The sequence below is a fragment of the Salvelinus fontinalis genome, chromosome 2 (assembly GCF_029448725.1).
Source record: "Salvelinus fontinalis isolate EN_2023a chromosome 2, ASM2944872v1, whole genome shotgun sequence".
Taxonomy (NCBI): domain Eukaryota; kingdom Metazoa; phylum Chordata; class Actinopteri; order Salmoniformes; family Salmonidae; genus Salvelinus; species Salvelinus fontinalis.
The window spans coordinates 31696844-31717457 of NC_074666.1; the positions used below are offsets into that span (position 1 = coordinate 31696844).

A 20614-nucleotide genomic window follows, 5' to 3' on the forward strand; every position below is an offset into this window, starting at 1 on the left:
TTCCTGATCGTGTCTGGTGTGGGGGACAAAATCAACATGCGTGCGGTCTGGTCAGCATGTACGAGCTTTCCACACCTGGATTGTGCAACATTATTCTTTTCAAAGTTCTTCAAGCGCCGTCAAATTGGTTGTGATCATTGCTAAGGAGGGGAGCAACTGCTGCCCCTCATGATGAGTTCAGATTTTTTTGTGGCCCCCACCCCCCATCAATGTTGCCCATCCCTGTAACTCAGCCACATTCACGGTCTTCTTGTTAAGCAACTCCAGTGTAGATTAGGTCTTGTGTTTTAGGTTATTGTCCTGCTGAAAGGTGAAATTATCTCCCAGTGTCTGGTGGAAAGGATTTTTGCCCGTTCTTAACTCAATTCCGTAAAAGAAAATTACCTGAAAAACTCCCCAGTCCTTAATGAATAGAAGCATACCCATAACATTAGGCAGCTACCACTATGCTTGAAAATATAGAGAGTGGTACTCAGTAATGTGTTGTATTGGATTTGCCCCAAACATAAAACGTAGTATTCAGGACAAAAAGGGAATTGTATATTATATTTTTTAAATATTAGTTTAGTGCCTTGTTACAAACAGGATGCAAGTTTTGGAATATTTCATTCTTTTCACTCTGTCAATTAGGTTAGTATTGTGGAGTAACTACAATGTTGTTGGTCCATCCTCAGTTTTCTCCTATCAGCCATTAAACTATGTAACTGTTTTAAAGTCTCCATTGGCCTCATGGTGAAATCCCTGAGCGGTTTCCTTCCTCTCCGGCAACTGAGTTAGGAAGGACGCCTGTATCTTTGTAGTGACTGGGTGTATTGATGCACCATCCAAAGTGTAATTAAGAACTTCACCATGCTCAAAGGAATATTCAATGTCTGCTTTTATTTTTTTTACCATTTACCAATAGGTGCCCTTCTTTGTGAGGCATTGGAAAACCTCCCTGGTCTTTGTGGTTGACTCTGTCTTTGAAATTCACTGCTCGACTGATGGACCTTACAGATAATTAATTGAATCAATTTTAAATTCAGGATGTATGGCAACAAAATATGGAAAAAGTAAAGGGGTGTGAATACTTTCTGAAGGCACTGTATGAATGAATTACATTTTATTTTGTCAAATAGTCAGTTGGCAACCCATCCCTTATGTGATTAATTGACAAACAAACTTCACAATAATTCACTGTGATAATTCAGTGATAATTCTTCTTCCAGTGTTCTCTGCCGTGTGCATCGCATAAAGAGTGATGTGCACCACGTCATTGCTCACTCTCTCGCTCTGCTTTGTGTGTATTTTTCTAGCTGTCACTCAAAATGGTGAGGAGCTGAAGCTCATTGGTTAGAACTCTAATTGCTAAGGGGCTGGCCCACATTGGGGAAAATGGTGCAGCACAGCTTCCAGAAAAACAGTCGCTTTCAAACTAGAGATTTTGTGAGTGACTCATTTGTATAATGCACACTGTATTGTTTTGACCCACTCTGTTTTTCCACAGATGAGAGTAGTGGTTGAAGAGGGATTCAATCAGCTGCCATACAGCGAGTGTACAGTGACCACTCCCACAGGTTAGACATATTGAGTGAAATTCGTTTGAAATTATAGAAATTGGGCAAATACTATGCATTACTGTAAAATGTCTCACCAAGACTAGAACTGACTATTTTCAATCTCTCTCTCTCTCCCAACTCTTCCTGTTGATGGCGTGAAGTTTGAGAAAGGCAACTGCGGTGTCAGCATTATGAGAAGCGGTAAGACACTGATTATATAGGAGATTAAAGGAAAAATACATCTGAATTGGTCTCTGACTAGAACTCCTGACTGGTAGATTTGCCTATAAGCACCTGACATACATAGCATTATCCAATTACTGTTTGACTTATCAGTTGCTCATCATTACTACGTCTTCTATGAGGTTTCATTTGAATGAACTGCGTGGAATTCAACATCTATCCATTTCTGTGTGTGTGTGTAGGCGAGGCCATGGAGCAGGGACTCAGAGACTGCTGCCGGTCCAACCGTATCGGTAAGATCCTCATCCAGAGTGACGAGGACACTCAGAAGACCAAAGTTTACAACGCCAAGTTCCCCCTAGATATCAACAGGAGGAAAGTCCTCCTAATGTATCCCCTTCTCACTAAGTATGTATCATCATGTCAAGTATGGATCATCAACAGACTCAATACAGTACTAACTCCTCCTCAGGACAAAGAGTTCATGTGAAGTGTCGCTCTGCCCTGGGCCCAAGGAACTGTGCTGTAAAAGTCACTTTTTGAAATGACCAGAAATTAGGACTAAATTGCTCCCGTTAGCAAGGCAATAGTGTAGTAGTCATGGGCATCCCCTGTTTTTATGAAGAACACTTGACAGTGAGACTTTTCCACTTGATTTGCTCTCTGCAACACGATTTCTGTTAAATTACACCTTCCAGCTAAGATAATTGTGGGAAGGTGTCTTTTATTCGGCTCTGAAAATGACCTTGGTAGGTAGCGTGCTTCATATTTTTCAGCATCATTTACCCCAGGCAGATAATTACACGTTTCTGAGGGAAACCATAAAGAGCTCACTGGACGGCAATGAAAATTATGAATAGGCCAAATGAAACCACTGAGAGTGAAGTAATGGTCATCTTTTTGTCCTCTAACTAGCATCCCTCCCTGGGTGGATGAAGACCTGCCTTGAGACAGATCAAAATGACATGTTCTTTTATAGAAAGTATCAGCAGATGAGTCATAGATGATCACTCAAGGCTAGTACTAAGGACAGACTTTTCTTCAAGACTTCATTAATGTTGCCTGTTCCTCAGTCAAGTCACTGTGATGTCTGTCCTGTTTTTATGCTATCTAATATACATATGTTCTGCCTTCAGGTATAGGTAACATATAAAATAAAATTGATTGATTAACACAGTGATTGAGGCTGTGAGAGTTCTGACTGAACATGGTCTCTGGGCCAAACATATCCTCCTGAGCCACTTCTCCACTCCTCACAGTACGCCTCACCTATATAACACTGCCTCACCTATAGTCCCTAGCTTAATATGGAAGTAGACTCCATAAGGTTCAACATTCTAGGGTTTCATACTACACCCTGTTTTCCATTCATTCAGGGCTCTATTTGTAACTGCGCAAGTGTGAAGCGCGTGTTAGTTTGCAATTTCGTCATGCAAAACTGACACAGTGGCATTTTCCAGCCTTAACGCCAGGTTCGGCAATTTACCCGTTTAACATCAGCTTGCTTGCGCTAAGGTGGGAGGGGTGGCCATATTTGAGGCTTGTTTTTAAAGACACCTCAAATATGGCCATCGGGCGAGGGGCACTCTATGAAAATAGGGATGGATAGCCTACTTGAACAAGCCAAATGCAGGCATGTGAATTGTGAATAATTAAGAAGCATTAGAGCAAAAACCCTCCAAAATATTTCAAAGCACTCGCAGTAGACCATTTATACCCCCTTTTATTTATAGGCTACTTTTGGCTAATGGCCAGGACTTAAAGACACACCTATGCGTTGCTGCTAAACCAGTCTTGATTAAGGGGGAGGGCAGACTATGCTTGGCTTTTAATCAAATTAAATGAAATGGGGGGGGAAACCAATAGTATTTTTATGTTTCTAATTACGAGATTCACCAGCACAAAAGGCACACGTCTCCTTCCATGGGCACTGTGCTTTTAAAACTTCTTATTTACGCTGCTTGAAATTGTAACTTTTGTGCTTGTTTTTAAGGACATACCTGCTCAAGCGCAATGCTTTTATCATGTTGCTGTCGGTTGTCATGCACACCTGTCTGTCTTCGTGTGTCTTTGAGACCCTGGGCTATTGTTTCACTGGTATGGTCATCGGGGAAGTATGACGTCTTGAGGCATACATTAAGCAATGTCTATTTTTCATCTATATAGTGGACTGTCAAGCTTAGGTATGGCTCCGACATTCTGCTCGACCATAGATCGGTTGTGGTGGAAAAGACACATTAGCCAGCTTCTCAGTGACTCTTTGGCGGGTAGCAATGTATAACTGCGGTAGCTGATATTTGGGGTCAATTGTGTTTAGCAGCTTTTTGAAGCCAGGCTTCTCCACTGTATAGATCGGGACCATATCTTTTGCTATATGATAGGTCACCGCATCTGTTATCTCCTTCCACCTCAAACTGTTCTTGTCATATGGGATGATGTTTGAAAATTATGCAGCTATGGTATATTTAAGCAATAAGGCCCGAGGCTAAAGGCTGTTCTTATGAACGACACAAAATAAATGTACATGTTATTCAATAATTTCATCCAAACTGCTTGCGAGCGTCTGCGTAACCAGGCACTAAAATGCAGCTTGGTTCTATTTTTTATTCTTGACGCGCCGCAAGTCCCGCCTCTCCCATATCCTCATTAGTTTTTAGGAGCATATACCCACAAGGGTGATTTTAAATCTGAACTGAGGTCCAGACTCCAGCCCAGTTGGTGGTGGTAATGCACCTTAAAGTTGGTTGCCAACTGTCATATAAAGTCAGAAAAAGAAGAAAGAGACTGAAGGAGGAGAGATGACTAAAAACGAACTAAGTATCTGTGGATTAATTGTCGGAGTAGAGGACCTTGTGCATTTCAGGTAAAATATCAACCCAACATTTATATCCCAGGACAAATTAGCTAGCAAAAGCAAGCTTGCTAAATGGCCATGAATGTTTAATGCGTTTCGACCTATTCCAAAATAAATATAGGTGGTTCAAACTTCGTTTTGATATTTCAACCTGCGCGTCCTGATCACATCTGATGTGGATGGACAAAATCAACATGCGCACGATGGCATGCGTGCTCGGTTTAGTCAGCATGTTAGCTGTGCTGCCATATTGCGTAGCAATTGTCTTTCGACACACTTTGCACAGGACATTGGTTTGCTGAACATGTAACTTCTCAAACTTGAACCACTTCCTTATAATAGAACAAACATTGCTACCCTTTTTGGGAATGATTTCATTCTCACGAGAGGCTGAGCTGGCTTCCTCATTGTAGAATGCCTGCCGCTACACTTCATGGGCATGGTTACAACTTGGGGAAAGGCTGTCCAGGATTGTGATTTGTGGACAACTTTTGTGCATGTGTTGTGACACCGTTGGGGCATGGTTCGGTTCACTATGGGTTGACAGAGCAAGATGACGCATTTGCCAATGTTATAACTCAAACCCTCGTAAAAACAACAAAACCTTGATTCTTGCCATACAGCCATTTGGTATATTGCACAAAAACATACAGTACCAGTCAAATATATTGATTTAATTTGAATGTACAGTACCAGTCAAAAGTTTGGACACCTACTTATTCAAGGGTTTTTCTTTATTTTTTACTATTTTCTACATTGTAGAATAATAGTGAAGACATCAAAACTATAAAATAACACATATGGAATCATGTAGTAACCAAAAAGTGTTAAACAAATCAAAATGTATTTTATATTTGAGATTCTTCAAAGTAGCCACCCTTTGCCTCTATGGCAGCGTTGCACACTCTTGGCATTCTCTCAACCACCTTCCTGAGGTAGTCACCTGGAATGCATTTAATTTAACAGGTGTGCCTTGTTAAGTTAATTTGTGGAATTTCTTTCCTTCTTAATGTGTTTGAGACAATCAGTTATGTTGTGACAAAGTAGGGGTGGTATACAGAAGAGTGCCCAATTTGGTAAAAGACCAAGTCCATATTATGGCAAGAACAGCTCAAATAAGCAAAGAGAAAACAAGAGTCCACCATTACTTTAAGACATGAAGGTCAGTCAATACGGAACATTTCAAGAACTTTGAAAGTTTCTTCAAGTGCAGTCGCAAAAACCATCGAGCGTTATGACGAAACTGGCTCTCATGAGGACTACCACAAGAAAGGAAGACCCAGAGTTATCTCTGCCGCAGAGGATAAGTTCAATAGAGTTACCAGCCTCAGAAATTGCAAATAAATGCTTCACTGAGTTCAAGTAACAGACATCTCACCATCAACTGTTCAGAGGAGACTTCATGAATCAGGCCTTCATGGTCGAATTGCTGCAAAGAAACCACTACTAAAGGACACCAATAAGAAGAGACTTTCTTGGGCCAAGAAACACGAGCAATGGACATTAGACCAGTGGAAATCTGTCCTTTGGTCTGCTGGTTCCAACCACCGTGTCTTTGTGAGACGCAGAGTAGGTGAACGGATGATCTCCGCATGTGTGGTTCACACCGTAAAACATGGAGGAGGTGGTGTTTTGGTGTGTGGGTGCTTTACTGGTGACACTGTGATTTGTTTAGAATTCAAGGCACACTTAACCAGCATGGCTACCACAGCATTCTGCAGCGATACGCAATTCCATCTGGTTTGGGCTTAGTGGGACTATCATTTGTTTTTCAACAGGATAATGACCCAACACACCTCCGCTGTGTAAGGGCTATTTTACCAAGAAGAGGAGTGATGAGTGCTGCATCAGATGACCTGGCCTCCACAATCCCCCGACCTCAACCAAATTGAGATGGTTTGGGATGAGCGCTCAGCGTATGTGGGAACTCATTCAAGACTGTTGGAAAAGCATTCCAGGTGAAGCTGGTTGAGATAATGCCAAGCGTGTGCAAAGTTGTCTTCAAGACAAAGGGTGGCTATTTGAAGAACCTCAAATATAAAACAGATTTTGATTTGTTTAACACTTTTTTGGTTACTACATGATTCCATATATGTTATTTCATAGTTTTGATGTCTTTGCTATTATTCTACAATGTAGAAAATAGTCAAAATAAAGAAAAACCCTTGAATGAGTAGGTGTTCTAAAACATTTGACCGGTAGTGTATTTAGCCATTGAGCATGTTCTGATTTGCCAGTGAGGGGCCAAGCATTGACAAAAGCCTTGACACACCCACAACTTGTTTATCAAAACCCAGCCCTTTCGTGCCATCACTAGCTACTGCACCCTTAATTCCAGTTGTGAAAATAGCAATTATTACTGACACACTCCCAAACCTATGACGTTACTGCCAGCGCTAAGATTTACCATGGCATTATGTTTGTTAAAATAGAGCCCTCAACTCTAATGGTTGTGTCCATCATTCAAGAGTTCCCAGAGATCACCATACTGACCACCGAGGTGTACCCTGTGGCTCCCACACACTTTGGCCAGAGGTACTTTGGGACAGACTAGTCAGCCCTCCAGGGCCATTCATTGGGATACGATACTATGAGAACCAACCATTGAATGGTCCCTCTCTCTGTCCGATGTAAATTTGTCCACTTATTTCAAAAGGACTTGTTACCCTGCTGAAGAATGCAGCTTTGCTCTGTACGCCGCCTTAACCTGTGCTCCTCAGTCTGACACAAACAATGCAAAGATTATCCTGGAAACAAGAAAAGCACATTCCATGCAGGTCTTTTAGGAACTAGTCTAGCGAGCTTGCATGTTTTTTTATTTTATTTATTTTATTTCACCTTTATTTAACCAGGTAGGCTAGTTGAGAACAAGTTCTCATTTGCAACTGCGAACTGGCCAAGATAAAGCATAGCAGTGTGAACAGACAACAACACAGAGTTACACATGGAGTAAACAATAAACAAGTCAATAACATGGTAGAAAAAAGAGAATCTATATACAATGTGTGCAAAAGGCATGAGGTAGGCAATAAATCGAATAATTACAATTTAGCAGATTAACACTGGAGTGATAAATCATCAGATGATCATGTGCAAGAAGAGATACTGGTGTGCAAAAGAGCAGAAAAGTAAATAAATAAAAGCAGTATGGGGGTGAGGTAGGTCAATTGGGTGGGTAGTTTACAGATGGACTATGTACAGCTGCAGCGATCAGTTAGCTGCTCGGATAGCAGATTTTTAAAGTTGTTGAGGGAGATAAAAGTCTCCAACTTCAGAGATTTTTGCAATTCGTTCCAGTCGCAGGCAGCAGAGAACTGGAAGGAAAGGCGTCCAAATTAGGTTTTGGCTTTAGGGATGATCAGTGAGATACACCTGCTGGAGCGCGTGCTACGGGTGGGTGTAGCCATCGTGACCAGTGAACTGAGATAAGGCGGCACTTTACCTAGCATAGCCTTGTAGATGACCTGGAGCCAGTGGGTCTGACGACAAACATGTAGCGAGGGCCAGCCGACTAGGGCATACAGGTCGCAGTGGTGGGTCGTATAAGGTGCTTTAGTAACAAAATAGATGGCACTGTGATAAACTGCATCCAGTTTGCTGAGTAGAGTATTGGAAGCTATTTTGTAGATGACATCGCCGAAGTCGAGGATCGGTAGGATAGTCAGTTTTACTAGGGTAAGTTTGGCGGCGTGAGTGAAGGAGGCTTTGTTCCGGAATAGAAAGCCGACTCTAGATTTGATTTTGGATTGGAGATGTTTGATATGAGTCTGGAAGGAGAGTTTGCAGTCTAGCCAGACACCTAGGTACTTATAGATGTCCACATATTCTAGGTCGGAACCGTCCAGGGTGGTGATGCTAGTCGGGCGTGCGGGTGCAGGCAGCTGCTGTACTGCTGCCATTTTATTTATTCAGTTATGGTAGTTCATTCTAGGTTGTTTTCTCTCAACAGAAAGTCTAAAAAAGTCAAATAATTAAAATATATATTTTCAATGTATTCTATTGTCGTCATTATTATTGCCACAAACTGTTTTAATGTATCATAAAACTCAGAAGAAACAAACCACTCGAGAAACGCTGACCAGATTTAAAGTGGAATTTGATGGTATGCACAATTTGGACATTTCAGAGTGGAAAAGTTGAAAAAGAAGCTCAGACATACATTTCCCGTTTGACAAGGAATACACAGATAAAACCCATAGAAATACAACAGTGAATGATTAACTACATTCTGACAAAATTCTTCAGTCTATTGGATGTATTGACAATGCATGCCCCTTTTCTTTCAGAGCAGGTTTGAGGATGGAATATATCATATTTGTAGAGGATCTTCATATACAGTGCTGTGAAAAAGTATATGCCCCCTTCCGGATTTCTTATTTTTTTGCACATTTGGTACACTTAAATGTTTCAGATCATCAAACAAATTTTAATATTACACAAAGATAACCCAAGTAAACACAAAATGCAGTTAAGTGATACTTTTATTTATTAAGGGAAAAAAGCTATCCGAACCTTCATGGCCCTATATGACAAAGTAATTGCCCCCCCCCCTCCCCCCCTTGTTAAATCATGAATTTACTGTGGTTAATCACATTTTTTGGAAAGTTGAGTTCAATTTCACTAGCCACACCGAGGCCTGATTACTGCGAGACCTGTTGAATCAAGAAATCACTTAAATAGAACCTTTCTGACAAAATGAAGTAGGCCAAAAGATCTCAAAAAGCAAGACATCATACCGCGATCCAAAGAAATTCAGGAACAGATAAGAAACAAAGTAATTGACATCTATCAGTCTGGAAAGGGTTACAAAGCCATTTCTAAAGATTTGGGACTCCAGTGAACCATGGTGAGAGCCATTATCCACAAATTGAGAAAATTTGGAAGAGTGGTGAACCTTCCCAGAAGTGGCGGGCCTACCAAAATTACCCCAAGAGCGCAGTGACGACTCATCCAAGATGACACAAAAGAACCCACAACAATATCTAAAGAACTGCAGGCCTCACTTGCCTTAGTTAAGGTTAGTGTTCATGACTCAACCATAAGAAAGAGACTGGGAAAAAATGGCATCCATGGCAGAGTTCCAAGGCGAAAACCACTGCTGACCAAAAATAACATAAAGGCTCGTCTCACTTTTGGCAAAAAACATCTTGATGATCCCCAAGATTTTGGGAAAATATTCTGTGGACTTACGAAGCAAAAGTTGAACTTTTTGGAAGGTGTGCGTCAAGTTACACCTGGCGTAAAAGTAACACAGCATTTCATAAAAAGAACATCATACCAACAGTCATATGGTGGTGGTAGAGTGATGGTCTGGGGCTGCTTTGCTGCTTCAGGACCTAAATGACTTGCTGTGATTGATGGAACCATGAACTCTACTCTCTACCAAAAAATCCTGAAGGAGAATGTCCAGCCATCAGTTCGTGACCTCAAGCTGAAGCGCACTTGGGTTCTGCAGCAGGACAATGATCCAAAACACACCAGCAAGTCCTCCTCTGAATGGCTTAAAAAACCCAAAATTAAGGTTTTGGAGTGGCCTAGTCAAAGTCCGGACTTGAATCCGATTGAGATGCTGTGGCGTGACCTTAAAAAGCCGGTTCATGCTCGAAAACCCTCCAATGTGGCTGAATTAAAACAATTCTGCAAAGAAGAGTGGGCCAAAATTCCTCCACAGCAATGTGAAAGACTCATTGCCAGTTATCGCAAACGCTTGATTGCAGTTGTTGCTGCTGAGGGTGGCACACCCAGTTATTAGGTTTAGGGGGCAATTACTTTTTCACATAGGGCCATGAAGGTTCGGATAGCTTTTTCCCCTTAATAAATAAAATGATCACTTAAACCGCATTGTGTTTACTTGTGTTATCTTTGTGTAATATTTAATTTAGTTTGATGATTTGAAACATTTAAGTGTGACATGTGCAAAAAATAAATCAGCAAGGGGACAAATACTTTTTCATAGCACTGTATGCCTGGCTGAAATTCTGTTGAGACAACACAAACAGAAGTTACTACTAGCTAAGAACTAAAAATAAGTAAAGGTTTTGAACATATTCCTCATCATGCAAATACTTTTTATTTTTAAGTACACTATTTTTAATTACACTGATACAGAGGAGTGAAGTCATCAGATTCTACCTCATGGAATGTCTCTCCCTAGGATGTCGGGGAGGTCTCTTGAGCTGAAATCACGCAATAAATCAAATTAAATGTCAACACGGCAAACACCGACAGAAACAATACCTCTGCTCTGCAAACACATTCACTGGGGCTCTCATGAAAATGTTCAGAAACATAATAATACTAATAAGTGCTCAACGTGATAAACCCTCTGGCCACTAGGTGGCACTGCATCCTTTCTGGTGCACTGGCATGATTTTCAGGCACATTAATTACATTGTGGTGAATGTAATTCTAAAGTGTGTTAAGTGGCAAGGATAGGGAGCATGTTTGATTTCAAACAGTCACCAGTTTATCATGCATTCTGCCAGTGGAATATAGTGAGGGAAAAGGAACCACTATTAATTTGAACAGTCAATCAAATCTAAGAAGATTAATATTGGGAAATATGATTAAATTCCATATCCATGAAGAGCTTAGAGAGCGAAAGCTGTCTTGTCCACAGGCCTTTAGCAAGGCTGCCTGCCTGTCATCATACTAACCAACCTAACCTATTTCCGGACTGCTATGACATGTAGATGACCAATTGGTACACCAGTGAACGAACATGTGTGGTGTCTTGACAATGATTGAGTGAGTACCTCTAATTAGTGCAAATCAATATGTACAGTGGCTTGCGAAAGTATTCACCCCCCTTGGCATTTTTCCTATTTTGTTGCCTTACAACCTGGAATTAGATTAGATTTTTTGGGGTTTGTATCATTTGATTTACACAACATGCCTACGACTTTGAAGATGCAAAATATGTTTTATTGCGAAACTCGGTATCTTGTTAAATACGATGGATAACCCCCGATTTTTACTTGTCCACTGACTTGCCGCAGAAAGAAACCGCGGAAAAAGGTTGCAGACGCACATCCACCAGACGTCACACAAAAGTGTTAAATCAAAATATATTTTATATTTGAGATTCTTCAAAGTAGACACCCTTTGGTTTGATGACAGTTCAGCTGGAATGCTTTTCTAACAGTCTTGAAGGAGTTCCCACATATTCTGAGCACTTGTTGGCTGCTTTTCCTTCACTCTGCAGTCCAACTCATCCCAAACCATCTGTTTTTGTCAAATACTTTATCTGTTTGGAATTACTGCAGTCAATTTGCAGTGTACAAATTATTTAACTATGTTCTGGCCTTCCGACCATCCACTCAAGGAAATATTGGCCCACGGCTGAATGTAATTTGTGACTCATGTCCTACATTATTTGCACACTGGCAGCCTTTAAACTATCAAGAGTTGCATGTGTTCTTAGTGTGGCTCCAGTATTCAAGCCATTTCAATACATCTTTATTTGTCCCCTTAGGGCAAGGGTGGGGGACGTCTGGCCTCCGGGTCTTATACGGCCTTCAAGACCGTTTAATCAGGCCCCGAGCTAATTCCTAAATACATGTTTTATATAAATATATATATAAAAAAGCTATAGACATCGTTTTTCCACAAAAAATTATTTTTACAAATCCATCCACCTCCCCTAAAGCCTTGGCGCTACCAGACAGCTCATCGAGCACCTGTACATCAGAAAAATGGCTACAGTAAAGAAAAGTAAATGCAGAGCGTAACGTTTTCCAAGACAAATTAATATGGAAAGGCAAACCTGTATGCCTAGTTTGTGGGGATGCACTTGCAGTAATGAAAAAGGCAAATTTGGAGTCATTACAGCTCGAAACATGCTAAACTGAATGAGTTGCAAGGACAACTTTTTGTGGATAAAGTCATTGCTCTTCAGCTGGGTTTGGGTGCCCAACAAGCCGCCTTTACAAAACCTCATTTGGATGGGGAAAATGTTATGCAAGCAAGTTGTGGTGAGTGAACTTATCGCAAAGAAACTGAAGCCTCATTCGGAAGGAGAATTTGTAAGAGTCTCCTTGCCACTGGCACAAAACATTGGAGGACTTCGCAAGAAATTGAGTTTCTCTTTGGCATGTGATGAAACAACTGACGTAGAAAATAATGCCCAATTTGCCATTTTTGTGCGTGGAATTACAGCGGAGTTTGACACAAGGGATGAATTGCTGTCTTTGGAAGCCATGCATCACACCACCAGAGGTGAGGACTTGTCTCGGCTATGAGCAAATTTGAGCTACAGTTTGAAAACTTAAGTGGCCTTAATACAGATGGAGCGACAGCCATGGTTGGCTCGAAAAAGGGGTTAACCGTAACACGGAAACCAAACTGGCTGCGCGCGTGCGCTATCGTGCATACATATATTTTGCCCCCTGTTGATAAAACGTTTACTGGAGACAGGAGATCAAGTGGAGACATAGGACATGATGGATATTTGTATAATAAGGCCGATTAATCACATGTAAAAATATCTTAGTAAATCGTGCACCTTCTGTCTGATTCGTATGGAATCGTCAGGAAAGAGGCTCTCTAAACAGTTGTACAGCTTTATATATGCATTGAATGAAGTAGGTTGATCTGGTAGTCTGGCCTTTTGATTGGTCGATCTGGGTCGTGGGTAGTCCTGATCAGGCCTGGTGTCAACGTTCCATTGGTTCTTGAGATAGTTCTTTGTCTTGTGCTCCAACCTTGAATATAGTGTGTGTGTGTGGAGTTGTTTTAACAGAGACTTGTCCATGGGGGAGGGGAGTTGTGTGTGTCTTTGGTTGGTGTCTAATGAGACCAGCATATGTCCAAGGGAAAAGGGGGGTGTGTGTATTTTGTATAAAAGATGGCTTATGTTGAGAAGTTGTTATTACAAGTTTCCAGTATCTATTACAATTTCTTACACCCCCTACACCAAACGCGATCACGACACGCAGGTTAAAATATCAAAACAAACTCTGAACCAATGACATTAACTTGGGGACAGGTCGAAAAGCATTAAACATCTATGGCAATTTAGCTAGTTAGCTTGCACTTGCTAGCTAATTTGTCCTATTTAGCTAGCTTGCTGTTGCTAGCTAATTTGTCCTTGGATATAAACATTGAGTTGTTATTTTACCTGAACTGCACAAGGTCCTCTACTCCGACAAATTAACCCACACATAAAACGGCCAACCGAATCGTTTCTAGTCATCTCTCCTCCTTTCAGGCTTTTTTTTATCGTTGAACTTATATGGTGATCGCATCTAAACTTTCGTAGTATTACCACGACTACCGGCAAAACAGTTCGTCTTTCAATCACCCACGTGGGTATAACCAATGAGGAGATGGTACATGGGTACCTGCTTCTATAAACCAATGAGGAGATGGGAGAGGCAGGACTTTCAGCGCGATCTGCGTCAGAAATAGGAAGGAGTTCTATTTTAGCCCTTGGCAACGCAGACACTCGTTGGCGTGCGCGAGCAGTGTGGGTGCAATAATTGAATAAAATGGATTTCTACATTTATTTTGCGAAGCTCGAGCACGTGACGTGTCCGGTCAGCATGTTAGTGAAAAAAAATAATAAGTTGTCTCAGTCTTGATCCAAGTGATTTAATTGTATGCAACTACATCATACATCAAGAAAGTCTGTGTGCACAGTCGCTGAAGTGGAACAATGTAATGGCAACTGTAGTGTCGACCATCAATTTTATCAAAAGCAAAGGGCTGAACCGCCAGTTTAAGGAGCTACTGAGTGATCTTGAATCGGAGTATGGTGATCTGGTTTACCACTGTGAGGTGCGATGGTTGAGCCGTGGAAACATGCTTGCACGGTGAAGGGGGAAACCTGTTGTGGAACTGAGTGATGACAAGCGGATGTGTGATTTGGCCTTCATGGTGGACATAACCAAGTATCTGTCTGACTTGAACTTCAAACTCCAAAGGCCGAACCAGCTTCTCAGCGATTTGCTGTCAAACATGAAATCGTTCGAAGCTAAATTAAAGCCGTGGCAAGTCCAACTAGAAAGGGGTAACACAGTACATTTTTCTACTCTGCAAGGACAAGAGCCTGAGATTACGTCAGAATATGCTGGTGAGTGTGGAAAGCTCGCAAAAAGAATTTTGTGAGCAGTTTAAGGATGTGAAAAGTAAACTGGAGTTGAACATATTTGCAACCCCGTTTAACGTCAAACCAGCAGATGTGCCGGATGGCCTACAACACGAAGTCATTGAGCTGCAAAGCAATGACAAGCTCAAACCCAGGTACAACAACCGCCCTCTCCTTGAGTTCAATGTACGTTAGCGCTGAGCATTTTCCTGTTCTGAGGAGACATGCGCTTAAATTCGCATCTGTGTTCGGGATGACCTAAACTGACTCTTGCAAAGACTCGATTCCACTCAAAACTGTCTGACACAAACCTGGAAAACCAGCTGCGAGTAGCGTCATCTTCACTGCCAGCTGACATCAAACGCCTCGTCAAAGATAAGCCGTTTCAGCCATCGCAGTAGAGGTGAGTTTGAACAAGTAATCATAACATTATTTACAATACTAATATTTATTTAAATAGGACTAGCACTTTTCAAAATACTCAAGGACACATCATAAAAGTCATATTTAAACTATAAAACCAATGTCAGTGATTAAAGTCACATTAAAACATGAATAAAGCAGAAAATAGCTCATGTTAATAATATGGCCCCCGAATTAATTTATAAATATCCAAATGGCCCTTGATGGCAAAAAGGTTCCCCACCCCTGGCTTAGGGCAGTTACTATAGCCGTGTAACATGGCCTGGGTGATGACAGACAGGAGGAAAATGGGGCGGACGATACTGATGTCTTTCAGTGTCCCAGACTCTTTGCTGATGGCCACGATGGCCCATATGGGGATCTACAGACAACAGGTGGCACCCATGCACACAGCCAGCTCCTTGCCCCAGCGGTATACACATAGGCACCATAGTGCAGCTGGGTGTTGTACATCTCAATGAAGATATAGGTCAGGATGAACAGGGACACAGAAACAGAGAGGTGGGGTGAAACAAAGGCAACAGAAATGAAAACATCAGCAATAAGACTTTGCTCATAAAATACACATATCAGACATACTGAGGGGTGATTGAAAAGAAGCCCATAGAGAACACAGCCGGGGTGAAAGGGGATAGATGTCAGTTTCTTTCAATTATTCACCACTGAGGGTGCAACAATGTGTGGATTTAAGACACAGGGATGCTTTCCCAGAGATATAATGTAAAGGTCAAGGGTCAAATAAATCTACCTGACTCGCCAGTAGGAGAAATGGGGTGCAGAATACTCAGCATGCTTTGAAGTAGAGCAGCACTTTGCGGCACCAGGAAGGACAGAGACAGATCATTGCAATGATGTCCTGGCAAAACTGGTTCACTCATGTGAATATTAAGGAATGCAGACACTTATTAGTCAAAGTATCTGAATAGACTAATGACATACAGTAAGTGTGTGGCATGTCTGAATAGTGGTTAGTATGTGAAATGTAGCATGCAGGGTATGGAGTTAGAGGTGCATGTTGCTGTGTACCATAGAAGAAGGAGATGCCCATGAAGAGGGTAATGAGGCCGAAGCTAGTGGTGAATGAGTCGTTGAGGGTGAACCAGTAAATCCCTCCCCATGGAGAGACGGACACCAGCACTAACACAAACACACCCCTTCCTCACTAATACACACGTGATCAACAGCAGTCCCATTAGACAGAAGCCGAAACACAGAAGTCCCAGGAACAGAGACTTCTCCTTCATGTTAGCTCTGAGCTGTGGGAACTCATCCAGCATGGCCATGGTGATACCCTCCATGTCACCAAACTACAGGGATGAGGGCCAGAGAAACAGGGAGCGGGATGTTATATGTCTGTGTTTGGTGAGTTTAAAGCACTGTGGTTCAATACAGAACAAAACTGTGGTTTACCAGAGTGTCGACCCCCAGCATGAAAAAGAAGAGGATCGACCAAAACACAGAGCCTGGCAGTCAAGCAAGAGGTTCTGAGTATGCCACAAACGCCAAACCGGGACCTGGCGGAAGAACAATAATGAGCTTATATTTGCCATAAAATTACTTTATTGCCATGATAATAACTGGATGTATTGTGATTACCATGTCATAAACATAAATAAATGTATTGTTAAAACAAGAGTGATTTGCTCATTGTGAGCTACCAGTGTCTTCCACCTCTCTAACAGGCACTCCCTTCCTTCAAGCCATGTGACCCAGGATTGAGAATATGGCGAAGCCCACAAAGAGGCTGGTGATGGAGTTCCCTATGGTGATGACCAGACAGTCCCTGAAAGCAGAACAATATTAGAATTGACTCCATTTCCCAGCATGCCTGTAGCCTCATAGTGCATAGAAGAGTACTACTGACCTAATGACATTGTTATCAAACTTATTATAGGAGGCCGTGGAGAGCAGCCCCCCCAACACCAATCCCCAATGAGTAGAAGATTTGGGAGGAGCATCGTTCCACACCTACATGGTAATGGTGACAGATAAGGCATGCTGTTTACTTTGTTGGCCAGCAGCAAGGACCTTGACACACATCATTAAAGGTAGGCACACACACACAAGCACACAGCCTATACTTGAATCTAGATATACCAGCCTGTATCCACTACGGGACATACCTGTGCACTGGTCAGCCGACCCCAGTCAGGGGTCAGGTAGAAGGCTGAAGTGACCCCTCCGGTGTAGCACCTCTGATGATCAAAACGATCAGCACTAAGTCACGTAAACCAGTCACGTAAACCACCTACAAAGTTAGAGTAACAGCTCTTAAGTACATAGCTGTTTTCAACTCTCAACTCTCCCTACCTGCTATTTCGACCTCTGAATGCCCGGCTATGAAAAGCCAAGTGACATTTACTCCTGATGTACTGACCTGTTGCACCCTCTACAACCACTGTGATTATTATTTGACCCTCTTGGTCATCTATGAACGTTCAAACATCTTGGAGAACAATCTGGCCTTAACGGCCATGTCCTGTTATAATCTTCACCCGGCACAGCCAGAAGGGGACTGGCCACCCCTCAGAGCCTGGTTCCTCTAGGTTTCTTCCTAGGTTCCGCCTTTCTAGGGAGTTTTTCCTAGCAACCGTGCTTTTACATCTGCATTGCTTGCTGTTTGGGGTTGTAGGCTGGGGAAACTGGATAATTCAAGCGGAGACATTCCTCATTCGTTTGATTGTTTATACACTGAGCTGATGCACGTATACACGGCATGTAAGGACAGTTCCTACAAACAGCACTATGGCTTTATAATCACTTACTACATCTGGAATGCTGCCAGCCAACACAAGAGGATTCATTGTTCAACTATTGAAGCATCAGCATGTACTAGCTTCACATGGAGAGCTGAAGGAGACACAGTAGACTGACTAAGATGTGTTTGCGGTAGCAGAGGTAGGGAAACCTCCACACGTTCCCCAGTCCCACACAGTAGCCGATACAGGAGAGCAGAAACTCATACTTCCCACCCCACTGCTCTCTACTGAGAATATTTGGGTCTGGTGCGGGTGTAGGGGGCGGGACTCAAACTGTGGCTGGGATGAGGGATTGGTGACATCATGAGTTAAATTAAAACCATTCAGCTGTGCTGGACTCTAGAACAGATATAACACATTTAAAACTGTCAGACAGATCCTATAACGGTGTCATGCCTTGATTTCGAAAAGTATAATTCCATGTCACAAGTGAAGTACTCCCTCTCCATTTGAACTTGTATGAGACACTGGGACTGCACATTGTTTAGGGTTAATACAGTCAGTGACAATGGTAGGAATTGCTATGTAGTCCAGATTAACAGATATGGGTGTGGTTCACACATCAGGAAATGTGAGTGAGTGAGTTGTCAGTGGACCAGTAAAAAGACAGCAAAGAGATTAATTTAGGACAAGAAGTGGAAGTAGGTCTGGTTAAAAATGGTAGTTCAGTTTTTGGAACAGCAAATCGTTTGATTTAGGCCACTACCATCTGCCTCCCTTCGTCAACATCATGACACATTGTAAGTCATACAAGGTGAATAAAGAGTACCCTACAGGTAGTTGATATAAAATGTTTTAAAAAACAAGAGCTGCACACTAGGAGCTCAGATGCAAAAATATTTATGTCCAACGGTGACAGACAAGCTGTCTTCATCAGGGTATAATGACAAACACTGCAGGATGACTCATTTATATAGTGTCAAAAGACACACAGGTGTCTCTAATCATGGCCGGGTGTGGCCTGATATCATTGGTTAATTTTCATATTAAAATAACATACAAAAAACTACTAGGCCACTACCATCTGCCCCCCTTCATTATCAACATCATGACATATTGTATGTCATACAAGGGGAATAAAGAGTACCCTACAGGTAGTTGATATAAAATGGGCTATAATATGTTATGTAAAACTAACATACGAGAGCATAGAACGTTAAATATGTCTTTGAAATAAAAATATCTTTGGATTGTCGATAGTTCCATAGTAATCTATGTGGTTTGGATATTTTCGTCAATGATGATTGAAATGGGCACTTTTGGTAATGACCGGGAAATTACAGTTGAGCACAGGTAGTCTTGCTAACGTCAGCCAAGCTAGAGCGCAGGTGCAGTCATTGAACATTTAAAATATATATATATAAAAAAATAAACACGCCCTCTTTGTACAGACTCACCTTTACCGTTGGTGCACCCAATATCTGTGACTTCGGGACAAGTCTCTGATTGTCCTTGAGTGGACCAGCCCGATTCCAGACTTGAACCCGATCGAACATCTCTGGAGAGACCTGAAAATAGCTGTGCAGCGACGCTCCCCATTCAACCTGGCAAAGCTTGAGAGGATCTGCAGAGAAGAATGGGAGAAACTCCCCAAATGGTAATGACCGGGAAATTACAGTTGAGCACAGGTAGTCTTGCTAACGTCACCCAAGCTAGAGCGCAGGTGCAGTCATTGAACATTTAAAATATATATATATAAAAAAATAAACACGCCCTCTTTGTACAGACTCACCTTTACCGTTGGTGCACCCAATATCTGTGACTTCGGGACAAGTCTCTGATTGTCCTTGAGTGGCCCAGCCCGATTCCAGACTTGAACCCAATCGAACATCTCTGGAGAGACCTGAAAATAGCTGTGCAGCGACGCTCCCCATTCAACCTGACAAAGCTTGAGAGGATCTGCAGAGAATAATGGGAGAAACTCCCCAAATACAGGTGTGCCAAGCTTGTAGCGTCGTACTCGGCTGTAATCGCTGCCAAAGATGCATCAACAAAGTACCGAGTAAAGAGTCTGAATACTTATGTAAATGTGATACTTATGTAAATACTTAATACTTATGTAAAACTGTTTTTGCTTTGTAATTATGGGGTATAGTGTGTAGTTTGAGGGAAAAAACGAATACATTTTACAATAAGGCTGTTACGAAACAAAATGTGGAAAAAGTCAAGGGGTCTTGCGGTCATATGATTTGTAATTATGTTCTGCCCTCTGACCATCTGCTGAAGAAAAAATTGGCCCGCGGCTGAATCTTGTTGATGATCCCTGTTTTACGAGTCTGTAACCTCTTTTGGGGACATCCAGCAGATGAAGATGAAAAGCCCAAGAATGACCTAGCAGCAAACTGTTGAGCCTGAGCTCATGACCAGATAAGACTTGCCTAATCCAAATAGCCCAGGACAGGAAGAGATGGGGAGACATTGTGGAAGATATGCTTATGAAGGTTATAATATATTTATATTAGTACTTTATATTATCAAGTTGTATTGTACCTTCATCATAAAATTACACTGTTCCCAATTCATAGTGTGGATATAATGTTTCGTTTCAAAGGGTTCAACAGGGTATTGAAACAAACAGCAGAGGGTGCTATAGCCTATCTTTCTTTTGCACATGGACTGACTGCCATTTTTAATAAACTGTTCATTTTGTCAAAACAAGGAGGAGCAATGCAGTCACTTTGTGAGTTTTTTTTATTAACCATAACCACATTGTCTATCGTAATATACCCATTTTTTAGATAGAATAACAAATAATCTAACAATTCATGTA

General features: G+C 41.8%; 1 protein-coding gene across 1 annotated transcript; it reads left to right on the forward strand.

Moving 5' to 3' along the window:
• The first annotated feature begins 1700 nt into the window (after positions 1 to 1700).
• LOC129816703 (uracil phosphoribosyltransferase homolog) lies at positions 1701 to 2897 on the forward strand. The gene is made up of 2 exons (XM_055871506.1): positions 1701 to 1739; positions 1964 to 2897. Exons 1-2 carry the CDS (start codon positions 1730 to 1732, stop codon positions 2209 to 2211), a joined length of 258 nt encoding a protein of 85 aa, XP_055727481.1. The 5' UTR covers positions 1701 to 1729; the 3' UTR covers positions 2212 to 2897.
• The last annotated feature ends 17717 nt before the right edge of the window (positions 2898 to 20614 follow it).